Here is a 26,228-nt window from a genome sequence, read left to right as displayed (position 1 = left end):
GCCGGAGCGGTACCTATTTATCTACTTGCACTTTGACGTGCTTTCGAACTGCTAGGTTGGCAGGAGCAGGGACCGAGCAACAGGAGCTCACCCCGTTGCGGGAATTCGAACCGCCGACCTTCTGATCGGCAAGTCCTAGGCTCTGTGGTTTAACCCACAGCAGCATCCACGTCCCAAATCATTTTAGAAGCCACTGCAAAATACTGTGATGGTGTATGTACAAGCACTTCTGATTCACCTTCTTCCCCTGCAACAAGATGGCAGGTGTAGATCTGTTAATATCTGTATGCAGTAAATACACCTGCCTCCTTCACTGCGAATAGCCATGTGCAGCTGTCTCAGGTCTGTGGGGCCTGTTTGGGTCTATCCGACTTCAGAAAAAGTCTTTGTGGGATACAAACACTAATCCCAATTCTCTGTTGCTAGATCTTGCCTTAAGAACGTGAGGTGGAATTCAACATTTTTGTCTTACAAAATGCCAGCTTGGCAGATGGAATTATCCAACCCCACAAAGCCAGTTGAGGAGGGGAAATCCCTGTTATGCAAGTGGAAACCCTTGCTTGCGCTGGGCTTTTGCTGGCAGGATCCATTTGGTGAATCCCATCCAGTTTTCAGTACTTACTCCATCAGCCCTTTCCCAAATCTTTGTGACTGCTGTACTCTAGAGCAATAACTCACTGAATTAAAGGCTGCTTCTCCACTTGAGCTCAAAGAGTTTTGCTAGTCTGCTTTCTGTCTGTCACTTTGAAAAAGCAGCTTTTGGGCCCCCCCAGAGAGACTGAGGACTTCAGGAAATCCCTGATCAGACTTGCATTGCCTAGCTAACAGTGTAATCTGACTTGGGCATATGCAAACCTCACCTGAATCACCCATGTTTGCCTTGTAATTCAGGAAGGAGACCCCTGTTGGTTACCTGGTCTTTCTTTGTTGGAGCCCGATAATTGGGGGAGGGTTTTTTTGTTTTGTTTCCATTTTAAATAAATGGGAGTTAGACATCCTTGCTGATCTACTTCAGACCACTCAGAGGTCTACTGGAGCCCATTTCTGGCGTAGACAACACACAGCAACTGCAACCTTTGCGCCAGGCAGGCAAGTCACCCTCCACTCTGCACACGTGTCATAAGCTCACCTGCGTCCCTAATGATGGAATCCCCCAACTTCCAGAGGCGTATCCTCTGTGGGCATATTTGTTCATCCTACCAAAGGGTTCTTCTTTCTCTTCAGAGCAACTCCCACCTCCCAGGGCTTTCATTCTCTCTGACTGTGGAAGGCCTGCAACTCTGGCAGTGGGGTGCTGTTATCATATCCCTTGAAGGCCTTGTCTTCACGGGGCCTCACGGGGACGAGTTTGATCCCTGAGGGCCAGGAGCTCATGGCACCAAGCACCCATCCACAACCTCTGTCCAGCAGAGAGGCATGTAATATTTTGCACAGTATGATTGATAGCCTCTAGACCCCTCCTGATTTTCTATCTATAGTGCCTGCTGTTTGTTAGGTAGATTTACTGTGGATCTTGGCATTTCTTACATCAGTAGCTTTGTAGGGTAACATGACCCTTTGCCACAGGTTGAGATGCTTTGCCAACTGGGCCACCCTTTTTTTCTTTGCTTACAAAGTGGACTCCCTGGATTTGTAGGCCTGACTAGCTTCCCCCAGCTGTTGCTGCAGCCAGTTAGGTCAGGAGCGCCTTGTTAGAAAAATGCAAGGAGGAGTGGCTCAATTATTGGGCTGCACCCGGTTCCAGTGAGTAGAAATCTGAAATGGGCTTTGGGGTCATCTTAGCCCCCCATCCCTGGTAAATGGATTCTTTTTTGTCAGGGGGCTTGACAAAGGTGGGTTAAGGTAAAGATATGGGCAGTGAAGGACCTCTGGGATTGCAAGAAGTTGACTCCCTGTGGGACTTTTTAAAATTGAGCTGATTTTTAACTTATTTTGAAACTTAACCAAAAGCTGAGCTTTTAACTTGGATTGAGTCTTACCTTTCCACTTAGCTCATATACAGCGCTTAATAACTTTGCGATAAGCTGAATCTTGAGCTTCAACTGAGGGTGGTTGGTTGGTTTTTGTTTTAGAACCTAAGTTGCCCTCTAGCTTTAAGTTGTAACTTAGACTTGTCTGTTTTTTTAAACGGCACTGAAAGCTGACACTCAAGGGGTTGTTTTAAAGTTGATCCTAGTTTTTAACTGGTTTTAAGTGGAGCTGAAAGCTGAAACGTTTAACCTGGAATGAGAGCTAAGCTTACACTTAGCTGATGTGCTGTCCTGGGTAACCTAAAACTGAATTCTACAAGACTTAAGTTTAACCAGCCTGTTATGAGCCAAGTGCATTAATGGCCAGTCAGAGTGAAAACGAGCCAGTGAAGGAGGCCAGTCTCTCTGTAACCGAATTGATGTTCTGTTTCTCATAGCACAGGTGCAGCAGTGATCAATGGTTCTCGGCATCCCTCTTCATCGTCATCTGCCAATGACGACTCTTCAATGTCTACTGACCCAACATTGGCCTCCGATACAGACAGCAGCCTAGAAGCCTCCGCAGGCCCCCTGGGTTGCTGTAGATGACTACTTGACGTACTGGGGGACGGGGTTCTCTTAGTTACAAAAATAGGTGGTATTATTTGGGGGCGTGTTTTCAGAAGTAATTGTGGGATTCATTTCAGAGTGCTAATTTTAATTTAAGTTGCGTTTTAAAAGTAAGCCACAATACTTTCCTGTAATAAATTGTACAGTATTAATAATTTTTATCATGAGTTTTTAAATTTGCATATGTTTTACTACTGTGATGTGGACCTCGTTTTTAAAAATTACATTATTAAATGTAACATTGCTGTCCCGTTTGTTACACGACAGCTTTATTTAAGGTTTACTTGAGTTTTGGAATCATTTTATTAGGGTATCTTTGTGTGTTGCACACCCTTTTTCAGTCCATAAGCTAAATGTTTTATTTTTAGCCATTTGAGTGGTTAAACTATCTAATTATAGGCTAAGGTATAGCCACAGAGATAGCAGTCCTGAACAGAGACATTTCCTGTGGTATATAGGGAACATTATATAAGCTCTGACAATGTCACATTTTCTTGTGCCCAAAGGAATCACTGAAAACAAGATGAAGAAGCATGATAGATCACGCCGCCTTTGCCATGCAAATTTAACTTGCCCCATAGTTTAATAGATTAACAATGCAAATTCATGTTTCCCACACTGAATATGGTTCTGTGGTGCTCATTTCTCTACCTTCCTTGCATATTCAGGCTAGTGCATCTCTTAGTTTATAAAGCGCTCTTTTCCCCAAATTTAGCACTTTCTCCTTACACAGCATCCTGTCGCTTCAGGATCTGCAGCGAATGCATTGCATAAGGTGATGCTGCAGGAACGTCCATTGTGCTGCACTGACAGCGTTCCTCTTTTGCCTCACCGTGTCATTGGAGCGGCATAGAAAACCCCCCCAAACTGACAGTGGGTCATTCTGAAGCCATGAGAATCGGGTAGCATTTCAGCACAGAGTTCCCAACTTTGGCCGTGCTCCCTTAAAAAACAACAACAACCAACCACCACCAACAAACTATGTAGAAATGTTAAATATAATGTAAAATGGTGCTGCTCTTCACTGAAGTATGTTAACTGTTTACAGTGTACATTATTGAATGATATTTTTTTGTGCAACCGATTAAGTTCTGTGTGAGTAAAACAATCATTGGGAAATTTGTTCTTAGGAAATGCAATGTTTGTGAATTTAGGCTGTGCTGACTGCCTTGCGTAGATAGAAGTATTTTGTGTAGTGGATTTAAATGTGAACAAAACTGTACATCAGTGCTGCCTACAGAAGCAAATATTAAACGATAGCACAAGTATCTTGTTGGACACAACCATGAAGGCTGAGAGAATTGAATCTTGCCTGAAACTGTTTGGTTCTATCCATCCAGTTCTTTCGAAGCGAAAGTCTGTTTCTTTGCTTGCTTGCTTGTTTTTAAAGAGAGGCTACTTCTTTTCAAATTTTTGTTTGGTCTGTGTTTGTTTTCAGTGGCTGCAAGAAAAGCAAATGTTTTCAGGCAGCATGGGAGAAAACAGGATTGGGTGATTTCACATTGTTTGCCATTCTGGAAAGTGGCAGAATGGCAGGCAGTAGATTTGGCGGGTGGGTAGGGGAAGATGGGGAAACTTTGCCATGTGGTCCAGATTTTGATGATGTAGTGGCATTTATTTTCTAACCCTGCCCCTTACTACCCTAGCTAGGGCAATTCCATACCTCTTTCCATCCCAGAATATAATGGTGCCTTTGTAGACCCTGGCTTTCTTATCGTTCAATACTCTTTCAACCAGCTATATACACCCCACCCCCCCGGTGCCTCTGCCAGTGAATTCAAATAGATTCAAATAGAGCTATTGATTCATATAGGGCATTCTCGTTTTATCTTCTCCACTTCTTGGGGTCAGAAGCTGCAAAGCTAGAGAGACTAGCAGGAAAAAGCAATAAATGTATAAACCACAGGCAGCAATAGTGGTGCTTTACCAGCTTAAGCTGAAATGTTACCACACTTTAAAGGGTTGGGGGGGAGTGGTCAGAACTGGGGTCCCCCTCCCTCTAGTTGTAGTGGGATTTACAAGGCTCTTACTTATGTTAAATATGTTTGTTTACTTTAATTTTGAACCATGGCATCCTGGCAATGAGTAAAAGTGTGTCATCTTGTTATGGTCCTTGAGGAATGGGTGAGCTTTGATGTTTGAACCAGTGATGGCATTATGGGCCCAGATTAGAGATTCTGATGCCCCCAAATCTTGAAACCAAAGTCTACAGCAGCCATCATATCTAGTTTGGTTATAGTTCTTAGAGCTGGTCTGAAAAATGATGCAAATGGTGCTCTTGGTTAATTTTTGGGAGCTCGCTTGACAACTCTTGAAAATTCCCAAGTCCTGAAGCCCTTAACCTGAAGCCCACAGTACAGAATGATGGACAGAGTGGTGTCTTGAATGAATGTTTCCCTTTTCTATAGCTGGAAAAAATAATCAACACCTTAACTGAGGATTACACTCAGATGCTAAACACTGTGCATGGGCTCTGTCTTGCTTGTGAGATTCTAAAGAGGCTTAACCACGTCTGGAAATTGGGCAGTGGATTACAGTCACTCTTATCTTTCTTTCCCCCGATCCCAGAAAAGCAATTTCTTCTTACACATTTATTGTGTGCATATATAGTATCCAGCGTCTCACCTGCCTGGTTTCCCTGAAATGAACTTAATGCCATTTTTGCAAAACCTGTGAATGTTTCTGAACTGTTTAAATGCTGTTTTGCCTACTGGGTCCCTCAAATTCCATCGTTTGGTTGAAGGCACTTGACATTTTTCCGGGGCCTCCAGCATTCTCCTTGTTACCTACCCTGTCTCATCTGAGAACACAACCATAGCCTTTCCCCACTATGTCAAACAGAAGTATTAGAGGCAGAAAGTAGGGCTACTTATAAAAATTATAATAAGCCACATGTTGTGCAAAACCACATCGGAGGAGGAGATTCGTGTGGCTTTTGGGCAGCTGGGTATTGTGGGTCAAACTCCAAAACGCCTTTCAACAGAGGTTCTCCTAAAACGTAGCTTGTTTGGAAGGGGCATCATAGAACATATCCTAGACTTCCGTTGGAGGTTGAAGAGAATTGAAAGTGAACCAGTAGCAGGGTTGTCCCTTCTGGTGAATGGAGCTCCATAAAATAACGCAGTCTGAGAGATGCCGGAGTCCATGGGGATTCCTTGCTCACATCCTGCTTGTGGAATGCTCCTGGGGAGACTCACCTGGAGCCTTCATTGTACATCTTTAGGTACCAGGCAAAAACGTTCCTTTTCAACCAGGCCATTAGCTGGTTTAACATTCTATGGCTTTTAAAATGTGGGGTTTTTTTGGGGGGAGGGGTATTGATTTGGTTTGCATATGGCCTTGCTTTTATTGTGCATTTTGTGTTGGTATTTTGTGTTTTTATGCTGTGAACTGCCCCTGGAGCTTCAAAGGAAGGGCGGCATGCAAATTTAATTCATAATAATCAGTTGCTGTTGACACCGTAAGCTGTCAGTATTGATTATGCAAGCAAGCAGTTATGCATAGGATAGAAATGTTGACTATGCAGGTTCATTTTAATTTAGCAGATCAGTTAAATGTTGCAAACCGAACTTTGTGCTCCCGTGCAGGAGAAGGCAGTGCATTTCTTCAGCAGAGTTCAAGCACTTTGCAACCATGCACAGTATCACACTTGCCCTGGGCCATCAAAAAGAAACTGCCAGAAATGATAACAATCAACTTCTTCCTCGCCAATCTATCATTTATCTTCAGCTGTTAACAACTTCTCTGGCAGTTCAATACTATAATGTTTGTAAGCCAGTAATTTAGCAAAAGTTTTTCCGCACCACTGCAAGCAAACGGGCAAAATTGATCCATGCCATTTTGAAGCAGGGAGCAGGGCAGGAGGAATCTGGCTGGCGGCTTCTCTTTATTTTGGGGTGCTGGCCATCTGGCTTTCTGCAGTCAAATCCCCCAAAGTTTTGAAGAAATCTTCCATCTCTTCTTGCAGGAGGTGGTTTCTCTTGTCTGCATCATTCCGGGCCCTCTCAGAGTTCCGCAACTTGATCGCCAGCATTGTGTATTTCTTCTTTTCTTGATCGAGCTCTTCTTCTAATCTTGCCACCCTCTTCCTCAGTTCCGTGTTTGCTTCTTCAATCCTTAAAGTCAAGAGAGCACGAACAAGTTAAACTTGCAGCAAATGCTGCCACATGTTTATCTGTGATGTGACGACCTGCCATAGAAAGCCTGGGAAAGTCATGTCCCCATAGTGACACAGCCAACCAACTTTGTTTTGTACTGTACTAGCGCAGGACATTTTTCTGCCTGAAGTAGAGCCCAAATACAACACACAGGGACAACAGTTTTAAAAAGTCTGCACCATTCAGACACCAATTCCTGCCTTCATCTATCTCCCTCACATGGTGCCATTGGAAGCATGACATAGCACTATGGACTCAGCTACACAGGTCAATTTATGTGATGGTGCTGGAGGAGACTCTTGAGAGTCCCACGGACTGCAAGAAGATCAAACCTATCCATTCTGAAGGAAATCAGTCCTGAGTGCTCACTGGAAGGACAGCTCCTGAAGCTGAGGCTCCAATACTTTGGCCACCTCACGAGAAGAGAAGACTCCCTGGAAAAGACCCTGATGCTGGGAAAGATGGAGGGCACAAGGAGAAGGGGACGACAGAGGACGAGATGGTTGGACAGTGTTCTCGAAGCTACCAGCATGAGTTTGACCAAACTGCGGGAGGCAGTGGAAGGCAGGAGGGCCTGGCGTGCTCTGGTCCATGGGGTCACGAAGAGTCAGGCATGACTAAAAGACTAAACAACAACAATAGTAAAGGTAAAGCTACCCCTGCCCGTACGGGCCAGTCGTGTCTGACTCTAGGGTTGTGCGCTCATCTCACTTAAGAGGCCGGGAGCCAGCGCTGTCCGAAGACACTTCCGGGTCATGTGGCCAGCGTGACGAAGCTGCTCTGGCAAGCCAGCACCAGCGCAGCACATGGAAACGCCGTTTACCTTCCCGCTATAAAGCGGTACCTATTTATCTACTTGCACTTTGACGTGCTTTCGAACTGCTAGGTGGGCAGGAGCTGGGACCGAAAGACGGGAGCTCACCCCGCCACGGGGATTCGAACCGCTGACCTTCCGATTGGCAAGTTCTAGGCTCTGTGGTTTAACCCACAGCGCCACCTGCATCCCTCTAAATGGCCTAAACCAGTGCTATTTTTCTAGAAAAAGAGGTGCTGAAACTCACCTTATTATCGTACAATGGCAATGGAACCCACTTGAGAGGTGCTGGAACTCAGTTCCAGTGAGTTCTGGCTGAAAAAAACCCCCTGGTAAACTGAGTGGGTAAGCTGAAGTCAACATGGAAGGGAAAGAAAGTGCTGTTTTTCTAGAAAAAAAAAGGGTGCCGGAACTCGCCATGAACACCACCTTTGTTCTCGTATAATGGCAATGGCGCCCACCTGAGAGGTGCTGGAACTTAGTTCCGGTGAGTTCCAGCTGAAAACAACAACAACCATTCAGAGCCTCTTGTCTTGACTCTCAGGCATTTATTTGCCTGCCTTCTGGAACGCTTACCTTTTGATACTGGAGTCATACGCAATCCTTTGTTTGCTCAGCTCTGCCTTCAGCTCGGCGACAAGACTCTGCAGGGCTCCAGAGCAGTGGGCGGAGTCTTTGGAAGCAGACGCCCCATTGTTTGGATCACTGTCGCCGCTGCAGGACGCCCCTGACCTCTCCCCGCTGTTATCCAAGCAGGCTTCGCTTTGCGGGAAGGAACTAGCCGTGGCCCACTCCACCTGAAGAGAGCTCAAGGCTGAGGAGTTGCTGGCCCGACAGGCAGGGCAGCTGCTGACGGAATCCACGGCGAGAGAGAGTTCGCAGGATGAGCTTGACCATGTGGCACTGGTGCTGCTACTGTGGGCGCTGACAGAGAGGCCGGAAGTGGGGACATTGTCGTAGGTGGATAGTCTCTGAGGCGAACCTGTGGCCCGCCCTCCTGAGGACGGCCTGCAGTGGCCTTGAAGGGAATACAGTCCATTCATGAGCCAGTTCCCACCGGAAGGGAAACCGGGGCTATCCAGCAAAGAGCTTCCCAGTTTGTGACTGAGCGACCCAGACCCCTGCTGCCGAAAGGAGTATTTCCAGGCGGGCAACGTTTGCCTTCTCTTGCCGGGGCTCGTTGCAGGAAGGCTGCAGTCTGCTTTGCTGTTCTGCTCCTTAGCTGCCTTGAAGAGTTGGCTCACAGGGTTGACCGTGGGGCTTTCTAACTCGCGGTCCGCCCTGCTGTCCTTGGAGAGATGGTCTATTGTGCCATGTGGGTGCTGGCCGGGGCCCTCTGTCAGAGAGGCACCAAAGAGCTGACCGTGCTCGCTTATCAAAGCAGTCATTAAGTGCTGGACCAGGGAAGTACCTGTGTGGTGATGTTCAGAGAGTTAGGTGGAGACAGCCAGCTTTGCAAACATTTGCGATGATATCCCTACTCAGAGCAGATTCACTAAAACCTATACACTTGGACCACTGAGTTCAGTGGGTCTGCTTTGACTTGGTATTTTGTCTAGAATTCTTATGCATTCAACAACTGAATAGTCACAGGTTCTATAGCTGCTGAAATTGTCCACACACACCTGAAATATGCATCAGAACCTTAGGAATATAAAGTACATACCTTCCATTATAGCTAACGGATCTTCTACTTGTGGCCGAAGGATATTTGGTCCAAATACAGTGGCAAGATTCTGGACACTCATCTTGTTATGGCTCGAGTGAGACTGAACTTCATCGAGAAATCTTGAAAAGACCCCACCCAAGAGAGAAGTGAAAGTTACATTCACCACCAATTCTTCTCAGTGGAGGAAGAAGACCAGAGCGAGGAGTTACCACTTGTGTTACTGCCATGGCTCTCTTTACTAAGGGTCAAGTTAGAATATGTGGGAGATACAAGATGAGTCTCCTGATGTTTTTACTTTGCAGAAAAGCGGCACCAGAGGCAATGATAGGCAGTGAAAGCCCAAGAGATCACCTCTTTAACTCAAAATCCACACACCCTGTTCCTACCTATCAGGGGAAAGAGATCTTTGCCCTGCAAATGGCAAAATTTCAGGTGATTTGATAGCGGAAAGAGAAAAATTTAAGCAGCCCCCTTCCATCTGCCATTCCTCTGATGAAACTTCCAGACTTTTGCTTTCCAGTGAAACCACCACCACTACCACCACACCTGTGAAGGAGTACAATGTGTCTCTCACAGCACAAGGTTGGCATGGTGCCAGGTTTGACCCAGATTCTAGCCAGGAGCTATTGGTGAGGACTGAGGAGATGTGGTGCTGTGCACCTGACTTCCTTGGCAGCAGCTTTCTGCCACTTGCCAGGAAGGGAGAGGCAGCAGGGAGGCTGGTACAGGGAGGGCACACGGGCAGAATGAATCTGGTACTCCTGCTGATGGATCCACACAGTGCCCAACCCCTCACTACCTCACTTCTCCTCCCCCCAGTAAGTGGCACCAGCGCTGCTGCCAGGAGGCCAGGTGTGTGGCACTGCCCCTCCTCACCTAGCTGCAGATTCTAGCCATGGCACTTGTGCCCTTTTGATCTACAAGGTGTGCCTGGAAAGTTCGGTGAATGGTCACAGAAATCAGACAGCGAGAAATATTCGAACATACAATTGGCATCGGAAACCCATGAAATGCTCACAATTGTGTACGGAGATGAAGCTGTAGCTTGAAATACAGTGTATGAGTGGTTTAAACGTTTCTGTGAAGGGCGGCAAACCATCAAAAATTACCCCTCGGTCTGGCTGACCATCAACGAGCGGAATGGCAGCAAATGTCGACAGAGTTCGTGAGTTATTGATGCGGGATCGGCGTTTGTCCGTCCAAATGATGGCGGAAGAATTGCATATTCCACGTGAAATCGTTACTGAGGTTACTGAGTCATCCCACCCTCCATATTCTTCCAATCTGGCCCCACTGGATTTCTTTCTTTTTCCAAAACTGAAATCTGCACTGAAAAGGCACGGATTTTCCAACGTTCCACATGTCCAAGCTGCTATGATGAGGGAACTGAAAGCAGTACGAAAATAGGACTTCTCCAGAAGTTTCCAAGAGTTCTATGAATGTTGTCAATGGTGCATTTTATCAGAGGGGGCCTACTTTGAAAGTCTGTAAGGTATGTATGTTCGAATATTTCTCACAGTCCGATTTCTGTGACCATTCACCAAACTTTCCAGTCACACCTTGTATTAATTTTTATAAAGCAAGTCTCTAGCCCAGGCTTCCTCAACATCAGCCCTCTAGATGTTTTGAAACTACAATTCCCATCATCCCTGACCACTGGTCCTGCTAGCTAGGGATCATGGGAGTTGTAGGCCAAAAACATCTGGAGGGCCGAGGTTGAGGAAGCCTGCTCTAGCCCATATAGAACCAGAGATATGAGGCAAAAAGTGCAGATGCTATTCTAACCAACTGTTGCTGTTTTTTAGAAACTAGTTACTACCACCTTTCAGTGCTGTTAACCAATGAATGAAGGCACTGCTTTGATTAACGTTTAGGAGAACAGTGCAAGTCACCCCAAGACAGGCGTTAGCAACACTCTTTCTAGCTCATCTCTCCTTTCTATTGGCTCCCAGTACGTTTCCGAGCACAATTCAAAGTGTTGGTGCTGACCTTTAAAGCCCTAAACGGCCTTGGTCCAGTATATCTGAAGGAGTGTCTCCACCCCCATTGTTCTGCCCGGACGCTGAGGTCCAGCGCCGAGGGCCTTCTGGCGGTTCCCTCATTGCGAGAAGCAAAGCTACAGGGAATCAGGCAGAGGGCCTTCTCGGTAGTGGCGCCCGCCCTGTGGAACACCCTCCCATCAGATGTCAAAGCGATAAATAACTACCTGACATTCAGAAGACATCTTAAGGCAGCCCTGTTCAGGGAAGTTTTTAATCTGTGATATTTTACTGTATTTTTGGTTTCTATGGAAGCCGCCCAGAGTGGCTGGGGAAACCCAGCCAGATGGGCGGGGTACAAATAATAAATTATTATTATTATTATTATTATTATTATTATTATTATTATTATTATTATTTCTACATTGCTACAGCTTGAGGATGTGCCTTTTCCATCATCTCAAGAATCTGAGGATGATTCCCCTGGGTTCTACCAGCACCCAGTTGCATGTGACTGCCACAATAGGCTACAGCTCCTTTTAATACTGCAAACTGGTCTTCCAGTGGAGTGGAACCATTGGAAGGGCAAGCCCTGATGGCCTTTCCAAAGCTTCAGTTGACTCCGAGCCTTTGCTGAGACATCATCTTCCCAAACTCAGCAAGCTGGACCCACTGAGGGCTGCACCCATAGTCCAAATTTGCTTCTTCTTGGATACTCATCCTGACCTAGATGAGGCCCTGGTGTTCATTATGACTTGCACTGTGGTCCTCAACCTCCAGCAGAGGAGAGAGAGTTGCTTTAGCAAGTCATTATCTCTAGGCATCAAAGCCATTGTGAGTACAATACAAAGTTTATTATTAGATTTGTGAGGTCCATGCCTTTACACAAAATACCATAAAACATTATTAAAAGATGAACAATAAAATTATAAAAATAAGCTAAAATTCGTGCCATGCTGTCCCAGCAAGGAAACTACCCAAAAACCTCGCCATTCAGGAAAGAAGATACAGCAACAGGTTAGGAGAGCAATGGGAGGAACCTCTCCATTTCCTCCAGGAACCATACCCTAGTTTTCATAGCCTTCACCACAAAGACCGCTACCACGTGAGAAATCCGTGGATCAGTGTCCACCAGTAAAAACTTTACTTGGTCCTCAGAGTTAGCTATTGATTTGGGAATAGTTTGTAACATCGCATTCCTGAAGGCCGAATAGATGGGACAATACAACATGTAATGTGTGTGATCCTCTTTGGTTCTCATATGACAAGGACATATACGCTGCTCTACTGGGATTTTTGTACATCTGCCTGACAAATAGGCCGTAGGAATGGTTTGAAAATGGGCCATGGTGAAAGCTCTCCGAAGGGTGGGATTGGTGATATTCGCCAAATAATTGGCGCAGGTTTTGACTGTTTTCAGTCGGGGAAACCAGTGGGAGGACCCTGGGTTCTGTATTTTTGTGATATCTAACAGAGCGTCTCTCTCCAGGATCCATTCCCAAACTTTGTCCGGGCTCCACAGTTTGAGAATATTAAACTCCGGTAGGGTGTATTTAACCAGGATCTCAGATAGGTTTTGACGCCAAGTGGTGTTCTTTTGAAGAGATACAAAGGCTTGTTTGGCCAATAAGGTGTTTGAAGTGTTTGCAAGGTTGATGTAAAATCGTAGGAATCTTAAGTGGGCCCTGGCAGACACAGAGGGTAATCCAACTTCCACCCTCAAGAAAGCTGCTGGTGTTCCTTGAGGAAGGCCTAGAATCCTCTTGAGGTAATAATTTTGCAAAATTTCAAGCCGTTCCAACAGCCTCTGGTTCCACCCCCAGAGTTCTATCCCATATAACATCTGGGGAATAGCTTTCCCAACAAAAGCTCTTAATGCTGGGATCACCAATTGTCCTCCCCGGGTATGGAAAAAACTAAGCAGGACACCAATTTTTCTTCGTGTTAGGATGGTTACAGCCTTAAAGTGGCCTAGCCAACTAGATGTAGCCTGAAATGTAACACCCAGATATTTAAAAAAAGGGGCACTGTTCAATCACATGTTCGTCTAAAGACCATCTAAAGGTGTGGCGAGCTCTAGTAAACACCACAATAAGCCATTGTGAGTAGAAATTGGGATGCCTCCATGCTTGTCCCCCTGAATAAATATATTCACGAGCAATTGGCAGAGTACAATTATGGAACTGAGTAGGCCTGAGCCTTCATGCCCTGTCCATAATTTGGGAGAGCAGAAAGAGTGCAAAAGAACTCATGCACGGGACATTCAAGCAGTTATGCTCTTGCTGGTGATTATCTCTCTGTTAGACCGTCAGTTCTATCAGCCAGAAAAAGAAGGTTCCTTGCCAATACTAGTTGGGCAGCAGTGACTTTCTTAACCCCTCCGGTGATAGCGCTCTCAGTGCTTCAGTGTCTGATCTTTGTTGTCAAAACCAAAGGAAAGATTGCTTGGGCCAATACTCCCACCCTCCTCCCATAAACATGACTTACTTGCAGATGTACTTGAGGAGATTGTAGTTGGCCTGCGGAAGGCTTCTCACATGCCTTGCCAGTTCCTGAGTACCCTGAGGGACGGGACGAAAGCAGAATGAACGCTAAGCTCAATAGCTCCATAACTAGGGCCAAACACACAACCAGCCCCTATATTCAATGGCGATCTGGGGAGATCGATTAGTCTAGTTCTGGACAGAGTTGTCTTCCCCTGGAACGAGAGAGCTCCTAACCTGCTGATACTTCTGGATCCAGCCTTGAAGACTCGTGGCCTCACTGGCTAGGAGAGTGCCTTTCCGGATATGACTGGTTCACCAGTTAATGGCCCCATTTGGATATTCCATGATCATGCATTCCATGATCTAGTAACTTCCAGACGGGATTACTGCAATGCGCTTGACGTGGGGCAGCCCTTGAAGTTGACTCCAAGAGGTCGACTCAGAAACTCGGCAGCCAGATTACCAGCAGGGGCAATCTCACAACGCCCTCATTTTAAAACAGCTGCACCTTGCTGCCAGTTCACTTCGGGGCCCAATTCGAGGTGCTCACATTAGGGTTCAAAAACCCTACATATCTGAAAGAGCCCCTCCTTTCCTACAACCCCTCTGGGGAATGAATATCAACAGAGGGGCTCACCTCAGAGGTTATGGGGGTGGGAAGAGGGGCATATTCTGTGGCAGTCCCTAAACTTGTCACTTTCCCTCCCCACCTACGGCACCTATTCCTGTGATGGCAATTCGTTTTAGCTGATTTTAATACAGTGATACCTCAGGTTAAGTACTTAATTTGTTCCGGAGGTCCGTACTTAACCTGAAACTGTTCTTAACCTGAAGCACCACTTTAGCTAATGGGGCCTCCTGCTACCGGCGCGCTGCCGGAGCACAATTTCTGTTCTTATCCTGAAGCAAAGTTCTTAACCTGAAGCACTATTTCTGGGTTAGCGGAGTCTGTAACCTGAAGCGTATGTAACCCGAGGTACCACTGTACTGTGTTTTTATATTGCTGTCACATGTCTAGGACCTCATGGTAAAGAGCAGGTAAAGAAGTTTAATAATAATAAAATTATTGTTTTAGAATTCATCACCCCCTAAAAATACCCCCTGTTTGATTGATCCTTGCACAAAGGTTTGTTCGTGAGTTTGCGATGTGTTTACCGACCTCTCCTTTGTCCTTGGATAGCAGCTGCCCACAGGAGAGGAAGTCTTCATATCTGGCAAAAGGAATAACAGGCTCTGGAAGCTCTCTGAGGTAAAGTTTCAGGAGAGAGGCTACTGTGTGGACATCGGTGTTGCTGCAACAAAGGAAGAAAAAAAAGGAAGTTTTAGCAAGATGCAAAGCAGCTGAGTCAGAAACTCTGCAGTTGCCCTTGGCAAAGATGGGCAGGCTTCCGAAATCGCCTAAAAGAAAACTAAAACTAAAAGATACCTTGAAACACATGTTTATTTATCTATCTAAGTGGTCAGTCCTTTTTTTCTTGTCCAGAGCAAAGTGACTTATAACCAAACAGACAATAAACCCCATATAGATGCAAAGAGGAAAGAGAAATCCATTAAAAACATTCCACTCACTTCCTAAAGGCCACAGATAGTTGAAAGCCAAAGTACCGTATTTTTTGTCCCATAGGACGCTCTGTCCTATAGGACGCACCTAGTTTTTTTGGGGGGGAAATAAAGGAAAAAATTTTTCCCTTTATTTCCCCCCCAAAACCAGGTCGGGGAAACCGAACCAGGCCGAGGAACAGCGGGATGGCGGCGCTGCGCCTCCTTGCTGTCCCCCAAGCTTGTTCCCCGCAGGGCTCCCCATGCTGCGGATGTCTGTCCGGCGTGCGGGGCGCTCTGCTTCAGGGCGCCCCTCGCGCCGGGCTGCAGGCTGCTATCCGCAGCGTAGGGAGCCTTGCGGGGAACTCCCGCAGGGCTCCAACATGCTGCGGATGTCTGTCCGGCGGGCGGGGCGCTCTGCTTCAGGGCGACCATCGCGCCGGGCGGCAGGCTGCTATCCGCAGCGTAGGGAGCCCTGCGGGACCTCCCGCAGGGCTGCCTAGGCTGCGGATGAGTTCCCGAAGCGCCGGGCGCTCTGCTTTCAGGGCGCCCGACGCTCCGGGAAGCAGGCTGCTATCCGCAGCATAGACAGCCCTGCGGGACTTCCCGCAGGGCTGCCTAGGCTGTGAATGTGTTCCTGAAGCCTGGAGAGTGAGAGGAGTCGGTGCGCACCGACTCCTCTTGCTCTCCAAGCTTCAGCAAAAGCCTGCATTCGCCCCATAGGACGCACCCAGATTTCCCCTTCATTTTTGGAGGGGAAAAAGTGCATCCTATAGGGCGAAAAATATGGTAAATATGTATAATGAAGGTGCCAGCCAAGTCTCCTTGGGGAGAATGTTTCACAAACAGGGAGCCACCACAGAAAAGGCCTGTTCTCCTGTTGCCTCTCTCCTGACCTCTCATGGAGGAGGACTTCAGATGAATAATAATAATAATAATAATAATAATAATAATAATAATAATAATAATAATTTATTACTTATATCCTTCCCATATGGACGGGCCTCCCCAGCTACTCTGGGCAGCTTCCAACAGGATATTAAAAACACAATACAAGAAAAAACATTAAAAACTTCCCCAAACAGGGCTGCCTTCAGATGTCTTCTAAAAATCAGATAGTTGTTTATTTCCTTGACACCTGGTGGGAGGGTGTTCCACAGGGCAGGCTACAGTAAACCCTCAACTTATGTGGGGGGTACGTTCCAGGGATTGCACCTAAAGCCAAAATCATGTATAGTCAAAAACACATCGGGTGTGATGGCAGGTGGGATTGCCAAAGTCTTTTTTCACTTCCTGCCCCCTTTTTAGCTTTTTTTTTTAAAAAAAGTTAAATGTGCATAAGTTGGGGGCTTACTGTATCGTATTCTTGAAGCATTTAAGGCTTTAGAGGCCAAAACCAGCACTTTGAACTGGGCCCGGAAACTAATTAGCAGCCAGGGCAGTTGGGCCATGATTGGTATTATATGCTCAAACCATCTTGCCCTGGTGAGCAATCTGGCCACTGAATTCTGCACAGTCTTCAGAGACAGCCCCATACACCATGAGTTGCAGTAATCTAACCTAGAGGTTACTTTAAAAAATAAAATAAAGTAGTTTATGTATGTGACAATAGCCGCTGGGATTCTTTATGTGCAGAAATGGAAGGAAGAAGAAATTCCCACCCCCAAAAAAAATTAACAGCAAGATTTAAGAGAATGTAATGATGGGCGTTTTATGGAAGAATGGATGCCTTTTTTCGGACTATTTAAAGAAATATTTAAAGAAATATTATAGTATGATGAACTCGCGAGCAGGATTTTAGCTGTGAGCAACAGAAGGAATCAGATTATAGTCTGGTGGTTATGATTTAACAGGGAGAAGGTAGGGTGCAGAAAAAAGAGAGAATCAACCAATCCATGGGAAATGGAAGTCGACAAAAACAAGAGAGGCGAAAAAATTAAATGTTTATTGGACTGTGTATGTCAAAAATGTTGAAACTTCATAAAATATAATTTGGGGGCAGGGGGAACCCTAAAGGTTACTAGATAGGTAAAGGACCCCTGGATGGTTAAGTCCAGTCAAAGGCGACTATGGGGTTGCATTGCTCATCTCACTTTCAGGCCAAGGAAGCCGGCGTTTGTCCACAGACAGCTTTCCAGGTCATATGGCCAGCAGTACTAAACCGCTTCTGGCGCAACGGGACACCGTGACAGAAACCAGAGCGCATAGAAACGCTGTTTACCTTCCCGCCGCAGGGGTACCTATTTATCTACTTGCACTGGTGTGCTTTCGAACTGCTAGGTTGGCAGGAGCTGGGACAGAGCAACGGGAGCTCACCCCGTTGCGGGTATCCGAACCGCCGACCTCCCGATCGGCAAGCCCAAGAGGCTCAGTGGGAGTGGAGATTCACTTGGGACAACGGCATTATCCAAGAGGCTGGGTTCTATAGCCCCTCTCTGTAACGTTGGAAATAAAAAAGGAATGTAAGATACTTTCCATTGTCTTTCTGCTTTCCTGGGCAACCAACCAGGAGCCGATGACAGCATCCTGAGAGTCTGTCTTTTTGTCCTACCATGACCCTGCTCCCTCCCACATGTTGCACAACAGCTTTTTGAGTGGCTGCTGTTGCTTTGTGAGTTACGCCATGCTTGCTGATGTGCAGGCTACCTGCCATGAACCAGCCTCGCTACTACAGTGGTACCTCAGGTAAAGAACTTAATTCGTTCCGGAGGTCCGTTCTTAACCTGAAACTGTTCTTAACCTGAAGCACCACTTTAGCTTATGGGGCCTCCTGCTGCCGCCGCGCCGCTGGAGCACGATATCTGTTCTCATCCTGAAGCAAAGTTCTTAACCCGAGGTACTATTTCTGGGTTAGCGGAGTCTGTAACCTGAAGCATCTGTAACCTGAAGTGTATGTAACCCGAGGTGCCACTGTACTTACCTGATAATGTTTAAGTCTCCTAACCATCGTGGAAGGAAAAGTGGTCACTGTTCTTCCCTCCTATCATAGGAGCCAACTCATAGGGACCAAGGTCCTTTTGCCCCCCCATAAAATATTTGAGGGCATCTGGGCCCCTCAACAGGTGTGCCAACTTTTATAAAATATAAGGGGCAGCATGGGTGTAGCCAAGAGGGGGCAGGGGGCAACTGCCCCCCTAAATCAAGTAGATCAATAAAAATAGTTAAATAACTGAGGTTTTGCCCCCCGCTAGCATAAAGTCTGCCCTCCTAACATAAATCCTGGCTACGCCCATGGGGGCCAGGTAAGCCCCACCCCACATAATCACTAGATGTGGCACCCCCCCCATTTGAATGGCAAATGCAGAGCACCACATGTTAGTTTGGCTGGCTGGGCCCCCATGGTAAAGAAATTTGAGGGTGCCTCGGGCCCCCCAGAGATGGTGTTTCTGTTACCAGTGATACATACCTGTGATCTAGCATAAGAAACAGACACGGCTACTTCTGTGTTGGTTAATCGTTAAGTGTTTATAATATGGTTTTATTTTTTGTGTGTAATTGTACAGTGGTACCCCGGGTTAAGTACTTAATTCGTTCCAGAGGTCCGTTCTTAACGTGAAACTGTTCTTAACCTGAAGCGCCACTTTAGCTAATGGGGCCTCCTGCTGCTGCCGCACCGCCGAAGCACAATTTCTGTTCTCCTCCTGAAGCAAAGTTCTTAACCTGAGGTAATATTTCTGGGTTAGCGGAGTCTGTAACCTGAAGCGTATGTAACCTGAAGCGTATGTAACCCGAGGTACCACTGTACACTGCCCTGGGAGGTTCAGCTGAACTCTAAACTAAATTTTCTAAACTAAATACGGTGGCAATCCTCCTTCCTCAGGAGGAGGGGACGGGGACGGCAGGTAATCTCCCAATCCAGACACGTGGGGGACTTGCAGCTCTCCTAGTGTTCCCTTAAAAAATGCCAGTTCACCTGTCAAACAGAGGCTTCTCCCCACAGTCAAAGGAGTCCTGCAGCTCTTTCACCAAATTGGCTTGCCCAGGCATGCGGAAGAGTCCCTCCTCAGCGAGCCCATGCTCCCGGATAAAATCCACACATTGCTCCACCAGAAGTGGAGCCAGGTGCTTCCCGTACTTCTTTTCGTATTGGACTGTGTCTTCCAAGCGTTGACCAAAGATCCCTGCCAATGGGAGAAGCCAAGCATTATCTTTGGTGGTCCACAATCTCAGACCTATTTTCCAGGGACAGTCTCGGATTTAGAGAAGCCATCCTGGTTTCTGAATTGATCCTGGAATGTCTTGCTTTTCCTTAGGGCGTCCCCCTATTTTTACTGGAGAAATGTTGGAAGGTATGGAGTTATGTGACCCCGCCCCCCGAGCCAAGGAGATAAGTAATTATACAACCTTTAGAAGACATCTGAAGGCAGCCCTGTCTAGGGAAGTTTTTTAATGTTTCATGTTTCATTATGTTTTTCGCTATGTTGGAAGCCACGCAGAATAGCTGGAGCAACCCGGGGTATTAAATATATATATATATATATATATATATATATATATATATATATATATATATATAATACAGTGGTACCTTGGGTTAAGAACTTAATTCATTCTGGAGGTCTGTTCTTAACCTGAAACTGTTCTTAACCTGAGGTACCACTTTAGCTAATGGGGCCTCCCACTGCTGCCGCGCCACCGCCACACAATTTCAGTTCTTATCCTGAAGCAAAGTTCTTAACCTGAGGTACTATTTCTGGGTTAGTGGCGTCTGTAACCTGAAGCGTCTGTAACCTGAGGTACCACTGTAGTAATAATAATAATAATAATAAGAAGAAGAAGAAGAAGAAGAAGAAGAAGAAGAAGAAGAAGAAGAAAGCAATGACAAAACTAGACAGCATCTTAAAAAGTAGAGACATCACCTTGCCAACAAAGGTCCGTATTGTAAAAGCTATGGTTTTCCAGTAGTGATGTATGGAAGTGAGAGCTGGACCATAAAGAAGGCTGATTGCCAAAGAATGGATGCTTTTGAATTATGGTACTGGAGGAGACTCTTGAGAGTCCCATGGACTGCAAGAAGATCAAAACTATCCATTCTGAAGGAAATCAGCCCTGAGTGCTCACTGGAAGGACAGATCCTGAAGCTGAGGCTCCAATACTTTGGTCACCTCATGAGAAGAGAAGACTCCCTGGAAAAGACCCTGATGTTGAGAAAGATGGAGGCCACAAGGAGAAGGGGACGACAGAGGACGAGATGGTTGGATAGTGTTCTTGAAGCTACCAGCATGTGTTTGACCAAACTGCAGGAGGCAGTGGAAGACAGGAGTGGCTGGCGTGCTCTGGTCCATGGGGTCATGAAGAGTCGGACACGACTAAACGACTAAACAACAACAACAATAATAATAATGGCATAGGGCATTCCTGTTTTCACTGGAGAAATGTTGGAGTGTATGCAATTTTGGTGTGGGAGGAGTTGTGAGGGCAAGCAAGGTGGACTGAGTCTGTCAGGTTACATGAAGTGAAGGGAGAAGTTGATGGGCAAATCCATTTGGGACCTGAAACATTCTTAGATGCTGTTTGAGGCACCAGCAATGCTTTGCTCGGGTGCCTATGGCTTGAGAGGAATCGCTGCAAAGTTGCAGGTTGCATGAACCTTTCCCCAGATGTTAGTGTCCCCCACAAATGCGGTCTACACACAGGTGTGATGTCAAAGTGCACCCCATCAGCAGCACCCTGCCTCGGAACAAGTAACATTGCAAAGGGGCACTGCAAGAATTGTAAAAAGGTAAAGGGACCCCTGACCATTAGGTGCAGTCGTGACCAACTCTGGGGTTGCGACGCTCATCTCGCTTTATTGGCCGAGGGAGCCGGCGTACAGCTTCCGGGTCATGTGGCCAGCATGACTAAGCCACTTCTGGCGAACCAGAGCAGCGCACAGAAATGCAGTTTACCTTCCCGCCAGAGCGGTACCTATTTATCTACTTGCACTTTTGACATGCTTTCGAACTGCTAGGTTGGCAGGAGTAGGGATCGAGCAACGGGAGTTCACCCCGTCGCGGGGATTCGAACAGCCAACCTTCTGATCAGCAAGTCCTAGGCTCTGTGGTTTAACCCACAGCGCCACCCGTGTCCCCCTTTCACTGGGTTAAAGGTAAAGGTAAAGGGACCCCTGACCATTAGGTCCAGTTGTGACCGACTCTGGGGTTGCGGCGCTCATCTCGGTTTATTGGCTGAGGGAGCCGGCATACAGCTTCCGGGTCATGTGGCCAGCATGACTAAGCCACTTCTGGCGAACCAGAGCAGCGCACGGAAACGCCGTTTACCTTCCCACCGGAGCAGTACCTATTTATCTACTTGCACTTTGAAGTGCTTTTGAACTGCTAGGTTGGCAGGAGCAGGGACCGAGCAATGGGAGCTCACCCCATCGCGGGGATTCGAACTGCTGACCTTCTGATCGGCTAGTCCTAGTTTCTGTGGTTTAACCCACAGTGCAACCTGCGTCCCATGCAAGAATTGTAGTTCCTCCTTAATGAGGAATGAGGAGAAGCCCTAATCAGGGAGCAACACTACTGTGTGGTTTGGGGGGGCGTTTTATGAGGGGCATAAAATGTGAGGGAAAGGACAAATGGTGACCAAGTCATCTGGCTAACGGTCATGGGGAGAAGGAACTGAAAGGAGAGAAGAAAGCTGAAAGACAGGAAAGGGAGAGAGGACTTTCTAAATAAAGGCGGATAATTGACAAGTACTGAAACGATTTAGGATTAGGTTAATTCATATAAGTGATTCCTCACCAGTTACAGCAGTTTTCATGTTTGTGTTAACTGCTATAAACGATATTATTAAGAAAAATTGTCTAAGAATACTTAAGCCTAGAGAGAGGTTACGAATTTGCCCTATTCAGTTGTGGACCATGTACCTTGTAAAGGCCACAACAGCTGTTTGTGGCATGTTATCAAACCTATTCCATAAAATACAGATAGTGGAAGAGAAATTGCTTTGGTGCAAAAGCTGAATCCTAGCTTTACACCAGAGGTCAGCAAACTTTTTCAGCAGGGGGCTGGGTCCACTGTCCCTCAGACCTTGTGGGGGGCCGGACTATATTTTGGAAAAAAATACAGTGGTACCTTGGGTTACATACGCTTCAGGTTACATACGCTTCAGGTTACAGACTCCGCTAACTCAGAAATATTGCTTCAGGTTAAGAACTTTGCTTCAGGATGAGAACTTTGTGCTCGTGCTCAAACGATGAGAAATCGTGCTCTGGCGGTGCGGCGGCAGCAGGAGGCCCCATTAGCTAAAGTGGTGCTTCAGGTTAAGAACAGTTTCAGGTTAAGTACAGACCTCCGGAACAAATTAAGTACTTAACCTGAGGTACCACTGTATGAATGAATTCCTATGCCCCACAAATAACCCAGAGATGCATTTTAAATAAAAGCACACATTCTACTCATGTAAAAACACACTGATTCCCGGACGGTTCGCAGGCTGGATTTAGAAGGCGATTGGGCCGGATCTGGCCCCCGGGCCTTAGTTTGCCTACCCATGCTTTACACACATCAGAGAGAATGACAAAGCCTTGTTTCTCAAACACCTCCTGTAACTTGGAAGTAACGAAGCATACTGGCTACTTCTGTGGAACAATCGCACCAAAGGTGTTTGTGATCCTCCACTCTGGTAAAAGTCTCCAAAGACTAGAATATGTCGTCAGATGAACCAGAGGCAAACAGGTCTTAACCAAGGAAAGGAAATCCTCATGCATCCTCTCAGTGCATGAGAGAGAGCTGGTATAACAGGCTAACTACGAACCAGGAAGTCCTGACGGAATGTTGCCTCTGCTTTGAACTCAGTAGGTGGCCTCAGGCAAACTATTCTATCTCAGCCCACCTCCCACCCCCCGCCCCTTATAGCATGAAGATATTAATAGCGACCTAACTTTAGGAGGTTGTGGTAAAGGTTGTATTAAGATAATGCATGTGGACACTGTAAATGCTATAATCCATGCTGTTATTATTTACGAGCTTGCTCCCTTTCACATTACGTGACGGAGCATTTTGCCAGATTAAAGGTAAAGGTAAAGGGACCCCTAACCATTAGGTCCAGTCATGTCCGACTCTGGGGTTGTGGCGCTCATCTCGCTTTATTGGCCGAGGGAGCCGGCGTACAGCTTCCGGGTCATGTGGCCAGCATGACTAAGCCACTTCTGGCGAACCAGAGCAGTGCACGGAAACGCCGTTTACCTTCCCGCTGGTGTGGTACCTATTTATCTACTTTCACTTTGATGTGCTTTCAAACTGCTAGGTTGGCAAAAGCAGGGACCGAGCAACAGGAGCTCACCCTGTCGCGGGGATTCGAACTGCCGACCTTCTGATCAGCAAGTCCTAGGCTCTGTGGTTTAACTCACAGCGCCACCCGCGTCCTTTTTGCCAGATTAGGATTACACAAAATGTGGAAAAAACTCCGAACAAATGTTCCTCTCCTACCACCAAGCACCTTCATGGACAGTGTAGAAATAGCGTTTGTACTCTGATCTCTCTACTGAATTCCGTCCCTAGAATCAGATGCACTTTAGAACATCTAACTCTCATTTCAGAGTATCTGTCCCTCTAGAGCAAAATGATTCTACTAAAACGCCAGAGTTCCTCAAGCATTTGATCGAGAAGCTTCTGGCCCCGTTCCAGAGACTCACATACTGTAGCATTGCAAAGAGAAGTAGCTGCAATGGAACTGGAAGTACTTATGCTGAAATAATAGCAAAGGATGGCATTCAACCAAGTTTTACCCACTGAAATTAATGAACATGATGACTGAGTGAGGCCCATTCATTTCAATAGGTTCTACTTTGATTAGGACTTCAACTACCACTCAAAGACTTGGGGCCAGATTCAGTAAACGGGTCCTACTAATGGAAAGCCTCAGGTCCTGTCCCAAGCCTCTCCAGATATGGTTGAGCATGTCCAAAACCTAGAGAGCTGTTGTCAGTAAGTGTGGACAATACCAACCTAGATGGATCAATGGTCTTGGAACCAGAGGGATCATCTAGTCCAGGCTTCCTCAACCTCGGCCCTCCAGATGCTTTGAGACTACAATTCCCATCATCCATGACCTCCGGTCCTGCTAGCTAGGGATCATGGGAGTTGTAGGTCAAAAACATCTGGAGGGCCGAGGTTGAGGAAGCCTGATCTACTCCAGCTCCATGCAATGCAGGAATATGCAGCTGTTCCATAAGGAGATTGAACTTGCAACCTTGGGGTTATCAGCACCATGTTCTAAGCAACTGAGCTAGCTAGCTTGAAATGGTCTCTTCTGGTCTCACGACGTTCCTCTCCGATAATCAGCTAATGCAGGCGCAGCACTAAATGTAGGGCTAAACAAAGTGTCCTATTTGCAGAGGTGTGTCTAAGCTTCTCAACACCAGACCTGGAACTGGAAAAGCCATTGGGATTGGAGAAGCAGGAAGGGAAAGGGAAATTTGCTTCGCCCACTGTTTCTGTGCTCCAAATCTTCCTCTCCATGGCTATTTCCACTTATGGGGACTTAAATGCAGAATGCATTTAACACCCCATGGGAGAAAAGTTGTGTGGAGAGGATTCTGAACAGGGAACTAGCTGGCAAAGAATTGATAGAGTAGCCTAAAAGGTAAAGGTAAAGGGACCCCTGGCCATTAGGTCCAGTTGTGACCGACTCTGGGGTTGCGGTGCTCATCTCGCTCTATTGACCAAGGGAGCTGGCGTACAGCTTCCGGGTCATGTGGCCAGCATGACTAAGCCGCTCCTGGCGAACCAGAGCAGTGCACGGAAACACTGTTTACCTTCCCGCTGGAGTGGTACCTATTTATCTACTTGCACTTTGACGTGCTTTCAAACTGCTAGGTTGGCAGGAGCAGGGACCGAGCAACGGGAGCTCACCCCGTTGCGGGGATTCGAACTGCTGACCTTCTGATCGGCAAGTCCTAGGCTCTGTGGTTTAATGCACAGCGCCACCTGCGTCACCAAACTTCTGGGGTGGCGGATGTCAGTCACAAATGGGCACCCGTTGGGAGCTTTGCGTAGTGCAGAATAGCTGCCACATCTAAAACAGTTGGAAAATAGAAGGCCACAAAAAGTGTTCAAAGATGGAAAATGCTGCCTTGAACAGGCCAGTCCAGTGGTCCATCTGATCTAGAATTCTTGTGTCCAATTCTGGGCATTATCCGGCAGCTTAATGTGTACCATACATCCAAGAGTTTGCTTGTCAGTCATAGAAAAGCTGAAGGAAAAGGCAATAATAATAATAATAATAATAATAATAATAATAATAATAATAATAATAATAATTATTATTATTATTATTATTATTATTATTATTATTATTATTATTATTTATTTGTACCCCGCCCATCTGGCTGGGTTTCCCCAGCCACTCTGGGCGGCTTCCACAGAGACCAAAAATACACTAAAATGTCACACATTAAAAACTTCCCTGAACAAGGCTGCCTTAAGATGTCTTCTAAAAGTCAGGTAGTTGTGTGACATCTGATGGGAGGGTGTTCCACAGGGCGGGCACCACTACCGAGAAGGCCCTCTGCCTGGTTCCCTGTAGCTTTGCTTCTCGCAATGAGGGAACCTCCAGAAGGCCCTCGGTGCTGGACCTCAGCGTCCGGGCAGAACGATGATGGTGGAGACGCTCCTTCAGGTATACTGGGCCGAGGCCGTTTAGGGCTTTAAAGGTCAACACCAACACTTTGATTTGTGCTCGGAAACATACTGGGAGCCAATGTAGGTCTTTCAAGACCGGTGTTATGTGGTTTCGGTGGCTGCCCCCAGTCACCAGTCTAGCTGCCGCATTCTGGATTAGTTGTAGTTTCCGGGTCACCTTCAAAGGTAGCCCCACGTAGAGCGCATTGCAGTAGTCCAAGCGGGAGATAACTAGAGCATGCACCACTCTGGCTGATGCATGGGAACTAAACAGTTAACTTATTTTCTGGAGCTTCTTCCCTCCTTATGAAGCCAGGTGTTTGGCTAGGTTTAAGAGCAATAAAAATGGCTTGCTAGGTTTCCATCGCTATCTTCTAAGGTCCAACAGACAAGCA

General features: G+C 46.6%; 2 protein-coding genes across 8 annotated transcripts in view; one reads left to right on the top strand and one right to left on the bottom strand.

Annotated features, from left to right (window-relative positions):
- Window positions 1-3,989, top strand: part of MAPK8 (mitogen-activated protein kinase 8) — a 28,900-nt gene extending 24,911 nt beyond the window's left edge. For 3 of the 6 annotated variants that reach the window (XM_083615864.1, XM_083615865.1, XM_083615866.1), the window contains exon 13: window positions 2,408-3,989. In XM_083615864.1, the coding sequence (XP_083471990.1) occupies window positions 2,408-2,424 (17 nt within the window). In that variant the 3' untranslated portion in view covers window positions 2,425-3,989. The remainder of the gene's footprint in view (window positions 1-2,407) is intronic. The other 3 variants (XM_083615863.1, XM_083615862.1, XM_083615861.1) reach the window with 1 other exon arrangement.
- A 2,104-nt stretch (window positions 3,990-6,093) lies between these two features.
- ARHGAP22 (Rho GTPase activating protein 22) overlaps window positions 6,094-26,228 on the bottom strand; it is a 37,887-nt gene continuing 17,752 nt past the window's right edge. Inside the window, exons 2-7 of one of the 2 annotated variants that reach the window (XM_083615704.1) lie at window positions 19,137-19,344; window positions 14,844-14,976; window positions 13,686-13,759; window positions 9,217-9,338; window positions 8,127-8,961; window positions 6,094-6,694 (exon numbers count right to left, since the gene is read on the bottom strand). In XM_083615704.1, the coding sequence (XP_083471830.1) occupies window positions 6,466-6,694; window positions 8,127-8,961; window positions 9,217-9,338; window positions 13,686-13,759; window positions 14,844-14,976; window positions 19,137-19,344 (1,601 nt within the window). In that variant the 3' untranslated portion in view covers window positions 6,094-6,465. The remainder of the gene's footprint in view (window positions 6,695-8,126; window positions 8,962-9,216; window positions 9,339-13,685; window positions 13,760-14,843; window positions 14,977-19,136; window positions 19,345-26,228) is intronic. The other variant, XM_083615705.1, reaches the window with a different exon arrangement.

The sequence above is a fragment of the Podarcis filfolensis genome (genome assembly GCF_964270895.1).
Source record: "Podarcis filfolensis genome assembly, chromosome: 5".
Taxonomy (NCBI): domain Eukaryota; kingdom Metazoa; phylum Chordata; class Lepidosauria; order Squamata; family Lacertidae; genus Podarcis; species Podarcis filfolensis.
Note: the sequence above shows the minus strand (reverse complement) of the source record. Positions and strands in the feature narration are given on the sequence as shown.